This window comes from Xyrauchen texanus, chromosome 15 (genome assembly GCF_025860055.1).
Source record: "Xyrauchen texanus isolate HMW12.3.18 chromosome 15, RBS_HiC_50CHRs, whole genome shotgun sequence".
Classification (NCBI taxonomy): Eukaryota; Metazoa; Chordata; class Actinopteri; order Cypriniformes; family Catostomidae; genus Xyrauchen; species Xyrauchen texanus.
In genome coordinates this window covers 18,912,791-18,926,259 of record NC_068290.1, presented here as the reverse complement: position 1 = coordinate 18,926,259, position 13,469 = coordinate 18,912,791, and the positions used below count along the sequence as shown (strand labels likewise).

The window sequence follows — 13,469 nt, the reverse complement described above, 5'->3', positions numbered from 1 at the left end:
AACCCCTTGAAAAAAAGATAAAGTTATCTGATAAGCCAAATTGTATAATATACTAGGACTTGCTTTTACATAATGTATCTTGAACATACTGTAAGTGTATTTTGCTTGTTCCATTGGCAGATTTTATTATTTGCACTAAGCATACACCTCCCTAAATGTGTTATTTAATTTCTCATTTTATAATGATACATTTGTAATAAATTTTTTTTTTTGCAGTGTTGTTAAAAGTTATCTTTCTCTCTTTGTCTCTTTTATAGAGATTGTAGATCGATTAGCTCTGGGTGAATGGCCATACTTGCGGCCATCAGTGAACCCTCAGGTCCACAGTGAGGAGGTTGGCCAGCTGATGCAGCGTTGCTGGGCTGAAGAACCTTCAGACAGACCTGAGTTCAACCACATTAGTGTATTACTCCGCAAACAGAACAGGTCTGACCCTTTTTTAGTTCTTGCTGTTATCCTGTTTTTTTTTTTTTAATTTCTATCACATTTAGAAAGTCATTTAGCAACACTTTTTTCTAAAGCAGCTTGACAGTTCAAAATGTTACTACATAGCTCATGGCATCAAACCTACAACCTTTCAGTTACAAATCCAAAGCATTAACCACTATGCCATATCACTGTATTCTGTGTCTGGTCCATCTATTTCCCATTTTCTATTAGATTTCAAACAAATGAGCTACTTTTCTCATGCCAGTCTAATGTTTTATACTCCGTACTCACCTCTCATCCTCCATATTTGTCTGTCTTTCTGCCTCTCATCTATCTCTGTTGCAGGGAGCACAGAAGTAATATCTTGGATAATCTTTTGTCTCGCATGGAGCAGTATGCTAATAATCTTGAGGAGCTGGTGGAGGACAGAACTCAAGCCTACCTGGAGGAGAAACGCAAGGCTGAAGCATTACTGTACCAGATCCTCCCTCAGTCAGTTGACAGTACCCGACAGAATACACACTAATGAAATACTAATTTATAACTGTAACTGTGTACACATTGGCTAACTCTCATAGGCCTCAAGTTCTTTGGTATTTTGCTGTTGTAACTTGCACTAGCATTGATAATGTGTGTGTGCCTGTAACATTTCTGTTGTATATGTTAGTTCAGTGGCAGAACAGCTAAAGAGGGGTGAGACAGTGCAGGCAGAAGCTTTTGACTCTGTCACCATCTACTTTAGTGACATTGTGGGCTTCACCGCTCTATCTGCAGAGAGCACACCTATGCAGGTATAGCACCCTACACCTGAACCATAGAATAACTCTGGTTTTATTTTTATTTTTTTATTTTTTAACTTTAAGCACTCTAATGTTTTTTCTTTGTCTACTATAGGTCGTGACCCTCCTTAATGATCTCTACACTTGCTTTGATGCCATTATAGACTATTTTGATGTTTACAAGGTATTGTTACCTCATCTGTAAATAAGCCCATATTTATCCTCCTGAGAGCCGAGTGTGACTTTTTGATTTGTAACTAGTAGCACTTAATAAACAGGAAAAAAAATCTAGAGCAAATAGTTTTCCTACAAATTAATGCCAAGGTATGTGGACTTAGTTTTCAATTCAGATTAAATTAATGGCCAGCATTATCCAATCACTGCCAACCATGTTAAAATAAAATTAAACATGATACATTCTGAATCTATGTGCTGATTATCATTGTCCATGTCTGCCAAACAATTTGAGTGGCCCAAATATCATCTGCAGCCTGAATCTGAACTTTTGTACAGATTTTAGGAGTGAATGCACATAGCTGCACTGAGAGCTATAGGATGCTCCCTTGCTCCCAATTTAGTGAATGACTTAACCTCCAATGTGCTGTCTGTCTGTACTGGTCTCAGAACAGTTCAAAATGCACCTTTTTTATCCATCTCCATGTAAAGCCTCTGAAAACAAAATGAATTTTTTTTTGGACGAACCCATTGATTCTCAATATGATAAGGCACAGTAAATATAGGATTTCTACGGAACAAATGCACTAAAGTACACATTAGCACAGATGCTAAACTCATCTATTTATTATTCCATATGGTCACAAGTAGGTGCAGTGGTAACATTTTTGTGCATTGTCTGTTTTAATGTAAAAATCTTAATTTGTTATCTTATCAGATGTAGTTTTGTTGCCGTTTCTCCCAAAGACAAACTCTTCTGTGGTCGGCGCCATGTTGTTTTGTCACATGACTCATGCGTTGAAAATGTAACCATTTACTGACAGCACAGAGTGTCCTTAACTGAGTTCAGTCGGTTTAAATTAATTTAAATAATGCGTTGCGGATAGCAAAGCCAAAATACAATGTCCCCTTGTGTATGCGGGGTCGCATGAGGTTATAGTCCTGTAGGCTGTATACAGTGTGTTTTTTTTTACTTGTGTTGATCCTGTTAAAATAAAAAAGTTTTTTTTTTTCTGCATAATGTTGTTCTTGTTATAATATGCACATTTGTGCATATTTCATAAGATGTACAATTTTAAAAACTTGATTATTTATTTAACTGGCGACCTGTCCAGGGTGTCCCCCGCCTTTCGCCCAATGTTAGCTGGGATAGGCTCCAGCCCCCCGCGACCCTGTACACAGGATAAGCGGTTGACGATGGATGGATGGATGGATTATTTATTTATTTGTTTGTATTTTCATACAGTTTTTTTTCTTCTTCTAATTTGCCCATAGGTGGAAACAATAGGTGATGCCTACATGGTGGTTTCAGGACTGCCGGTACGAAACGGGAAACTGCATGGTCGTGAGATTGCACGCATGTCCCTAGCTCTGTTGGAGGCTGTCAAAACATTTAAGATTCACCACCGACCTGATGAGCAGCTCAAATTACGAATCGGCATCCACAGTGGTAAGTGGTACCACCATAGTGGCAATGATCACTTCAAAATTTGCTTTGTCAGTCTACATTTGTAGCCTGCAGTGGAAAAATTTGTTACATTAGACCTTGAACCATAGGTGAATTACGGACCGGGGCAATGGGGCCAGTGCCCAGGGGCCTTTGATTACCAGGGGCCTGGGCTGAGGTCTCGTGGCCCAACAACTTTGAAAACAAATGTTTATTTATGCTTAAATATGAGGGCCCAACAGCTTATTCAAGGCCACCTCTACAGCGCCCTGTGATTGTCATAGGACCCTTTTGCCGTCCTGTATCTAATTACATCTTTTAAGCAACTCTTTAACCTTATAACACCACATGTATCATATTTGATATATTACTTTATAAAGCCCTCTATATCATCATGATGTGTATGAGATATTACAGAAAATAACTCTTTAGGTGGTTTAGGTGGTTGCGAAAAAAAAATTTGATATTTTACTTTGTATGGTTCAAAAGTACTGATTAAACGATATTATGTAAAATTTGTTGAGACAAACTATAATGTTGATCTGAAAACCTTGTCTGAAAGTTTAAAATAGTTTGAAATGTTGAAGTTAGAAATTTTTAAAGGTTTTACAGTCTTTTACTTTTAACTCATGTAAGTTTTAACTCATTTTAACATTCTGTCAGTGTAATGTAGTCTAGGGGTTTTGGACACTTTGAAAAGGCTTAAATGATGCCTTCGCAGGGCTTTTCGATGGAAGAGTAATAATGTTATCCAAGTTGTGGGATCGTTTGAAAAAGAATTCCCCCAAAATTACAATTATTTTTGAGTCCCACACTTTTCAGCCCTTCAAAGCTCTCACAATGGAGGGAAAAGTCTTTGAAGGCTATAGGGTGTAGGGATGATCGTTCTGTATAGAACACACCCCATCATTCAGATGATTTAAAAAGATATAGCAGCGCAAGCCAGAACTGCCGGAACTCTTTGCCGAATTTCACCTAACCCTTGCATACTCTAGGAACCTACTATATTTGTTAAATTCATCAATATTTAACATATTTAATGAAGTTAAAGTATTTTGAAATGTATTATGGTCCCTGTAAAGATCTTCATTCTGTATGCATAATTTGTAGTATTTTGTAGTAGTTGTAGTCTTCCAAATCTGTGCTGTGTGTTTGAATTAATCTGTAAATAACAGAACAGGTTTTTAAAGAGACTTAAATCAATGAATGTAGACTGCAACATTAAAAGATAATTGGACTGAGGGGCCCTAAAATAAAATTGACCCCAGGGCCCTTTCTAGTCATAATCCACCCCTGCCTTTAACATATTGATGGGTAACGCATAATAAATTGTGTTAAATTATAAACTAACCTCTACCATTACAGACAAACTTTAACAGCATTCTCGTGTATGTGTGTGTTTTAGGCCCTGTCTGTGCAGGCGTAGTTGGGCTAAAGATGCCTCGGTATTGTCTTTTTGGAGATACAGTGAACACATCCTCTCGGATGGAGTCAAATGGAGAACGTAAGGACTTTATTAACTGTTCCCAATCCCACAGAATTTCAACCTCTGTTCCTAACTAGCTGTAGTAGTCCAAAAAACAAAATACCTAAACAATGTGCTTCATGTGGTAACATCTAAATTAAATGGTTTTATCCAAACCCAAATTATTATTTAACCTCTGAAGTTGCCTGAAAATATTAGGTTATACCAACAAAACTAATTTTTAAGTGTTAGATTAGGTGGAGATATCTCCTTCAGGTAACAATTGCAGAATACCACTTTTACAGTGTATACAGAGAGTGTGAAACAGGCACAGAGGGATCACTCTGTATATGGTTCTACAATAGATTTGTAATGTACAAAATAGAAATAACCAAACAAATTTTTCTAACATCACAGTTCATAAGTGCACTGATTATTTACTGATTACCACACTAAACTATACTTAAAGGGATAGTTCACCTAAAATTAAAAATGATCTCATCATTTACCTCATTACATCCCAGATGGTTATGACTTTCTTTCTTCTGCAGAACACAAACAAAGATTTTTAGAAGAGTATTTCAGCTCTGTAGGTCCGTACAATGCAAGTGAATGGTGACCAGACCAGGCAGAGTGGTGGTGGCGTAGTGTGCTAAAGCACATAACTGTTTATCAGAAGGTCGCTGGTTTGATCCCCACAGACACCACCATTGTGTCCTTGAGCAAGGCACTTAACTGTAGGTTGCTCCGGGGGGATTGTCCCTGTAATAAGTGCATTGTAAGTCGCTTTGGATAAAAGCCTCTGCCAAATGCATAAATATAAATGTAAAATGTAAATGTAAGCTCCAAAAATCACATTAAGCTAATGCATAGAAGTAATATATATGACCCCAGTGATTAAATCTGTTTTCAGATGCGAAATTATGTGTGTGGGTGAGGAACAGATCAATGTTCACATTCTGAAAGTGGAGATTTAAAGTAAATAACGATTGAAATATTGATCTGTTTCTCACCCAATGTAATGGCATTGATTATGAAGACATTTATTAAACCACTGAAGTTATATGGATTATTTTTATGCGGCCTTTATGTGATTTTTGGAGCTTCAGCGGTCTGGTCACTATTCACTTGCATTGACTTTCACTTCTTCTAAAAATATTTATTTGTGTTCTGCAGAAGAAAGGAAGTCACACATCTGGGATGGTGTTAATTTGAGTAAATGATGAGAGAATTGTCCTTTTTGGGAGCATTATCCCTTTAAAACATACTAATTGAGAGTAAACCTGTAAAACATTTTTCTAAAAAAAAAAATATTCCTAACTATGTACATTTTTTCTCATATAATTAATCTCTGCCTCAATATCTAAACAGAAATCTTTATGTAGGGTTTGTTTTACCTAAGCACCAATTTTCCATAATGAAATTCACAATGATTCACAAAACCTAAACAAAAGAATAGTCATTGTCATTCAAACATTGTCATTCAAATTTAATTGTTTTCCCCAACCACCCCCTTCTTCACGTAGACGCTGTCAGATAAATGAGAAATATCAGCCTGGTTTAGATAACACATGACAAAAGCAAAGCAAATTGCTACAACAAATTGCACTCAGAAAAGCTATTCATTTTAAAGGTTGCTAATTTATTCCTCCAGGGAGAGGATTAGAATACATGCTCAGCTTTGACTGTCACAATCTTCCCTCAACCTTTGTACTGCAGGGTTGTACAGCACCCTTCTCATTGTACTCATGGGCTGTACAGACATTGTAGCCCTTACAGGCATTATCAGTATTAGCACCCTGCTAAACTGTGTGCAAGGAGAAATAGTTTGAATGCCAAGGTAATTTACTGGCTCTTCTCATTAAAGCTAATATACCTGATGAGTGTGGAAACTACACGAGTAAATCATGTGTGGCATCACACGCTAGTCAAGCCAGTTGTGCTCAGTTGAATGAGCTAAAGGGAACTAATTTGTTTTTTTAACGGTAACCCACTGTAATTATTAATACACTGTTATCCTGCAGCGCTAAAGATTCATGTGTCGTCAGCCACTCGAGATGTGCTACAGGAGTTCAACTGCTTCCAGCTGGAGCTGAGAGGAGATGTTGAGATGAAGGGAAAAGGGAAGATGAGGACCTATTGGCTTCTTGGGGAGAGCAAGATCAGTGAATAAGGGGAATAAGAGCAAATAGCTCCACAGGATAAGCCAAGACACATTGACTGTAGTCAGTTGCATCCACATGGAAACCTTCAAGACTGTTTATGGCAAGTTCAATTTGCCCAGTGCAGACGAACATTACTGTGTACAGCACTGTCGGAGGCGAAGTCTGACCTTTGAATATATGGACTTCAAGGTGGATTTTCTTTTCTTTCTGTAAGATGTTATCACCATTCAACACAAGTTGTTATTGCAGATGTAAATCAATTGAGTGAAGGTGAGAGAGTGTGTGTTTCAAAATTGACCCCTAGTGGACAGGTAGAAGTATTAAATTGTATTTATTTAAATGTTATTGCCTGCCTAATAAGAACATTTGAGGGTGTCACTTGAGACATTATTTATTTTGAGTTATTACTGGGATTAAAAAAAAATCCCTTTGCTTTTGTTGGTCTGCTTCATATGGGTTGAAAATAAAATGTATGTACCTTGTTTGTTTGTTTTTTTATAATCATATTGTAAATGTACAGTATAACTCCTATTCCAAATCGTTTTTCATCCTGCCTTAATTTCTGTTATGACAGATCAAACACTTGCATGCATATGTATTCAGAGATATTAGTTTATCTTCTCTAATGGACCTGTCTGCCAAATCATGGTGAATGATTGAGGGTGTTTTAGTTTCGAGAGACAGTTTGTTATTGATTGTTTTGTGGTATGATTGATTCCTTAGTTTTGTGAGCCATGCAGACCTACAACAGCTTTAGGACACATAGCATATAAATAAAATAAATGGAACCTTCTTACAAATCAATACAGCTCAGTTTAATTTTAGATCCTTTGAAGGGGACTATTTTGCCGCTCTAAAATAGGAAAAAGGAAATTTCTTTCGCTTAGCTGTGACATTATGTTTTCGAATGATTGACACATGTTTGATTTTATATCAAAAATAATTTATGTAAGTTTGCTTTGAACTATTTGTCATTACACTTGCTTCAATGTGTTACTGTCCCTGCAGGAACATTTTTTTTTTCTTTCTGTGTATTTCTCATGTGTTATGGTCAGTCTAATGTGAGCATGCTGTATACTTATATTTCTCAGGATAGTGTTTTGGGGTAATAATGAAGCTGTTAACATCTGGCACATGGAACCAGTCATTATGAACCAGCTAAGCAGTTACTGCCCCTGAACGATTAAGATTATAATGCAGAACATCCACACAGAACCTTACATTCATTTCCAACTCTGCAATCAAGTTTTGAATCCTCAGTGTGAAAAAAGGATTGTTGAGAAAACGTAAAATATCCAGACAACATGATGCAGTAAGATTTTTGATTTCTCAACAACTGTCTAAATAATTGTCCTCAGAAACATTTGTTTGTTAACTAAATGCAAAAATTATTTTAATTATTTTAATAACTTTCATTTTGTCAAAATTTGAAATTTATGTTTGGTTTTAATTGACTTTTACATGATGTGAACTGCAATATTTGCGTTTGAAGAAAGGAATGGCTTGCAAGGCAAGTACTTACAATTGTTTGACAGAAACACACAAACCTCAATAACGGTGAAAATCAACAAACCTCAATAAGTTTAAAGATGAGCTCCTAACATCAGCACACAACAACTGACTTATAGTGGCAACAAAAAACAACAATAACAGTTTAGTTCGTTCAGACAACTCTTTTAGGCTAGTTGGGACAACATTTGGGGAATTCTGGTCTAACATGCGTTTTTATTTATACAAAGTAATTCAGTAATTCGTATCTGTTACTCAAAAAATACATTAGCTGAATGAATTGCAATATAATTTTTTACAGTGAAAGTAATCTATTAATTTCTTACCTACCTGTTCTGCATAATTACGTGCCTGACACTTCAATGACTTTTTATACATCCTCACTTGATTCTCTCTGATGAGTTAGATCATTATTCTCATGCGCATATAAAAGTGCCCTGAAAATATTAAGAGCGAAGGTTAAGCATTTCTCTCTTAAAATCTGTCAGACACATTAACTTGTCCTTTGATGTTATCACACTTATTAAGTATTTGATCTTTACACTGAGGTTACCTATGGGTCATCAAATATTTTGAATATTATGTTGTGAAGTCTTTTATTTACATGTCATATTATAATTTTTGCATATGATAAACCCCATGTAGCACTCACTTCATCCATTACAGTGTTATAAGCAATGGTGACATTAAAAAATAAATGATTTAAAATTGAGATGTACTGTTGTGGAAGTAAGGACCCAAGTTCAGTTTCTACTCAAGATTTTCTCTAAAATAGGACATTTACAGCACTGTGCAAACGTTTAAGGCACTTGTGAAAAAAAATTCAAAAATAATGCCATAAATAGTTTTCATTTATCAATTAACGTCATACAAAATCTAGTAAACACACACAAAAAAGCTAAATCAATATTTGGTGTGACCACATTTGCCTTCAAAACAGCACCAATTCTCATAAGTACACCTGGACACCGTTTTACTTGATTGTTGGCAGATAGGGTTTTCCAAGCTTTTTGGAGAATTCCCCACAGTTCTTTTATCTATTTAGGCTGTCTCTATTGCTTCTGTCTCTTTATGTAATCCCAGACTGGCTCAATGTTTAGTGGGGTGCTCTGTGGGGGCATTGCCATCTGTTGCAGGGCTCCCTGTTCTTCTATTCTAATGTATTCTATTCTATTGGCAGGAGTAATGTTTGGAAGTCTAAAATGTATGTTTCCTATTGACACACCAAAGAAAGATAGATTGTGAAGAAAGAAGAGCTGATTAAGTGCCTAAAACTTTTGCACAGTACTGTATATGTCCTGTCTATAGGCATTGCTTGATGAATGGCCCTGTGCTGTCCCGCTTTGTATCACATAAGAGTGAAGAAGCAAAGAAGTTAATTAAAGCAACTGACGAGCCCTCCAGGAACCCATGTGTGGACAACTTCCAAAGCCTGACCTAAACGTTTTGGAAAAATGAAATAAAATCTCTTATATTATTCCATAAAATTATCAGAATCTCACCAGTTTGCTACAGTCAGAAATGTGCTTATTTACTTACATTATTTGCCCCCTGGATTTGATTTTTAGGAGGCTTTTTTGTTTACTTTTTACAAGATTTTTTTCTAGCAATATAAAACAAATAACCTGTGACATACTTTTTTTGTCTAATGCTTGTATTTTACATCAGTTCATTAACATACATTTTCACTTTGAAATTAAGCCTTGAATAGGATACTAAGAGATATATCAGATTACAAATAAAAAAAATAATAATAATATTGGGGAAATTTTTGTCACCACATTTTTACTTGCAGGGCATTTTTTCTCATGTCCTGTGGAGTTTTTGCCCAAAGCACTGGTTAATTTCTTTCACAGTTAACAGATGTTTAAAACATTGGAATATGTAATTAATGTACATTTTTATACAATGTCAAAATCAGACAGGATGTCCAGTAAATGTCTATGAAGTTTGAGCTTTGACATTATCAGGTCAAAAATGGTATGAATAATTTAAAGCTTTTCCATAAGCACTCCATGGTGGGGCAACTTGAAGACAAAACGACTTAACCGAGGTCAGGAATTTTTGATTAAACATTTTCAAAATCCTTTTCGTAATGACCCCCTGAAGATGTGAGCGAATTTTCATGGTTCTGAACAGTTATATGAATCCTGAAGATGTGGAGTAGCTGTATCTGCAGCTGCAACAACTTCTGAGAAAGAGTAATCAGACTGGTTTAGTCGGGGGCGTAGTCGAGTGACATCTGTGGAGAGCAAGGCTGGGAGAGGTAAGGATTGACACCTGTGGAAAATTATCTCTAACAGCTGTTTTGCATTGCCGTGAGAGCTAGAGAGAGATAAAAGGGCAGTCCAGACCACTTCCTCATTCCTGTACTACCAGGGAAGTGTTAATTGTGCAAAAACCTGTGAATTTGAGAAAGTTACACCATTCCTCACCACTGGCTGAAGTCATCAAGACCCTCACTATCATCCACCAGACCCAATATCAGGCCCTCCTTGAGCTGCAAAGGAAGCAGGAGCAATGCTTCCAGGATCTCCTTCAAGCTAAGGCAGAAGACCAGCAGGTGAAATGGAGCATGGTGCCCCGAGGGCACATTCCAGTCGCAACCCTGGCCGGGGACATGGCCACGCCCAACATCACTCTTGCCAAGTGAAACAGGCATGAGATCTATTCCACTTCCCTAAGTGGAGATTTATAGTAAAAACATTTTTTTTAATATTGATCTGTTTCTCACCCACATCTATCATAAAGCTTATGAAGATATGGATTTAACCACTGGAATCATATGGATTACTTTTATGCTGCCTTTACATGGTTTTTGGACATCAAAGTCCTGGTCACCATTCACTTGCATTGTATGGACCTACAGAGCTGAGCTGACTTATTCTTCTAAAAGTCATACACATTTGGGATGTCACGAAGGTAAGTGATTTGAGATTTTTCCTTTTTGGGTGAACAATCTCTTTAAGTTCTGTTAAAGCTATTAAAATACTATATTATTTTAAAAGATCACGTGGTTTTATGCAGAGTGAGCTACTAGAAACCACGGTCAGCGGAAGAGGGCCATTATCGGAGGAAATGTAAACAACAGAAAACAATCTTAAATTGTGCATCTATCATGGGTGACAGTTCAGATGGATTTGAATGGGAAGATGAAGATTGAGTAGGTTTTCAGGAAGTTAGATATCAAACAAAGCGTAAAAGGGTCCAACAGTTTATCGCCAAGGATGAACAGTAGTTAAGTAATGAGACTACAAAAAAAGGCTAGGGGAGAGAGTTCCCCAGAACAACAAAATGATAAAAATCAAGAATGTAAATTGGTACTTTAGATCAGACATGTGTACAGGAGTCTTGGTTCCCTGTCTGTCACTCACTTCAACGTTGTGAAAACTTGAGAAAAGGCCAATGAGAAATTGGCAGACAGAATTTGCATCTCCCTCCCCCGGACATACGGTATAAAGGGAGGAAATCATGTGTCTGTCCATTCAGATTTTTTCTTCGGAGCCGAGCGGTTGTGTGATCAGTGAGCTGCATTCACTTACTTTGCCACTCATCTCTACAGAGCGTATGCTGTTGGATCCACGGCGCATAATAGCGGCTTCCTCCATCTCTGCACGGCAGTGCAGCTTTGCCCCTGGGCGTTTCCACAGCACTTCTAAAAGAGTTTAATTGCGGAGTTGATTGTCCTTTTCAGGACGCGTTTTTATAGAGATGCCCTTCCACCCCCATGTTGTTCCTGTATGCGATCGATTTCTCTCCGCTACTGACGGTCACAGACAGTTTGTGGATGGTTTGTGTTCTAACTGCAAGAACCTCACCATGGCAAAGTTGTGGTTGCGGCTTTCCTTTGTAAAGAGGAACGGCACTCCAGCCGTCCCCCCGCATCACTCCTTCTTCCCACAGGATTGAGGATGACCCGGCTGGTGATGGAGGAGATTTGGGGATGGCTCAGGGTCGCCAGGTAAATCCCCACGAACCACCCGCCCCCCTGGCACGCTCGTTGACTTCCGTCCATGCTCAAGGTGAGAGCGGATCGCCTCACGGCCAGTCTGCTTACTCCCTCGAGCCCCCCGAGCTGGATGGCGAGTTCGCTGCTACATTGGAGAGCATTCCGGCATCTGATGCGGAAGACTCAACTGGACTGCCACCTTCGGGTCGGCACGCACAGTTTGAGGCTGATGCCCAGATGGCCAACACGCTTGCCCGGGCCGCCATCAGTGTGGAGTTGGACTGGAAACTTCCGTCCTCCCCACAGCCTTCACGGCTAGATGATTGGTTCCTCTGGTCCGGGCGGAACTCACAGCCACTCCTCAGTGTGCTGCGCAAGTATGCATTCCCCCCAGTGAGCCTACTTGCACGGATGCTGTGTAAGGTCAGGGAGGAGGAGCAACAAGTCACTGTGGTGGCCTCCTACTGGCCCACACGGACTTGGTTCTCGGATCTTCTGAGCAGCTCTTTGTCTGTTTTGGTGGACAGTGGAAAAGGAACACTGTCTCCAAACAGAGGCTTTCCCACTGGGTCGTTGATGCCATCGCATTGGCCTATCACACCCAAGCCGCACCCTTGCCCTTGCGGGTCGAGTACACTCGGACCTGTGTCTCCCTTGGGCAGTCCCCGCTGCCCCCGTGGATCTACCACCACGCCATCCCCATATATGGCCTGAAAACCCATGTGAAGAATTCGCCCAGCCTTGGCATGTGGTGGTCTCCGCGGGGTCTTTTCCCCCTGAAAGAATAGGAGTTGGAAAAGAACGCCTTCCCCGATGTGTGTGATAGCATTAAAATGGCCCCAGCCACTTTGATTCTATGCGAGAAACATAGAGAGAGAAAAGGCGCAGCTGGCGCGGGCGGCCTGCTCCCTATGGGGTGATAGGAACCTAAAAAGTTTATGACGATTTTATGGGGCATTGGGGAAGTGTACGCATGTACAAGGTTCAGTGGCGAGATTTAATAGGGACCCCTAGTGTCGCTTCTTCGACACAACGTCGAAGTGAGCGACAGATGGGGAACGTCTAGGTTGCTGTTGTACGTGGTATGGACAAAAGTGTCCAGAGTGTTTAACTCAGAAATGTATTTAAATGTTGCCTCGAGCATATGGCTGAACCCCAAAATGTGTATTGAAAGGTCCCCTTTCTGCTGGTCAGAGTGGATTGTGAGGGGGTTGCTACACTCGGTGACCTATATGAGAGTATAGTGTTTAGGTCTTTTGAAAATTTGGTTCAACACATTGAGAATCCCAGATCTCAGTTTTATAGGTATTTACAGCTGTGCCACCAGCTCTGTAATATTTTTGGGAGTAGCTCACACCCCCTAAACCCCCTAAAGATGCTGGTGATTACTACTTTTGGAAAAGGTCATGAGGCATCAGTGTATTACTCCTTGTTAATTTAGAGTCCAGGGACGGAGCTTTAATTTCTATCAATAGATTATTGGAGAATGATTTAAACTTGGTATTGGAGGAGGAAGTGTGGGTTAGGATTCTAAAAATGTAAAGTCTGCCTC

At 38.9% G+C, this 13,469-nt stretch overlaps 1 protein-coding gene across 1 annotated transcript in view; it reads left to right on the top strand.

Moving 5' to 3' along the window:
• LOC127656493 (atrial natriuretic peptide receptor 1-like) overlaps nucleotides 1–8,641 on the top strand; it is a 65,905-nt gene extending 57,264 nt beyond the window's left edge. Inside the window, exons 17-23 of the mRNA XM_052144841.1 lie at nucleotides 258–426; nucleotides 775–921; nucleotides 1,097–1,220; nucleotides 1,324–1,392; nucleotides 2,658–2,832; nucleotides 4,235–4,333; nucleotides 6,319–8,641. Of these exons, the coding sequence (XP_052000801.1) occupies nucleotides 258–426; nucleotides 775–921; nucleotides 1,097–1,220; nucleotides 1,324–1,392; nucleotides 2,658–2,832; nucleotides 4,235–4,333; nucleotides 6,319–6,467 (932 nt within the window). The 3' untranslated portion in view covers nucleotides 6,468–8,641. The remainder of the gene's footprint in view (nucleotides 1–257; nucleotides 427–774; nucleotides 922–1,096; nucleotides 1,221–1,323; nucleotides 1,393–2,657; nucleotides 2,833–4,234; nucleotides 4,334–6,318) is intronic.
• Nucleotides 8,642–13,469: the final 4,828 nt, after the last annotated feature.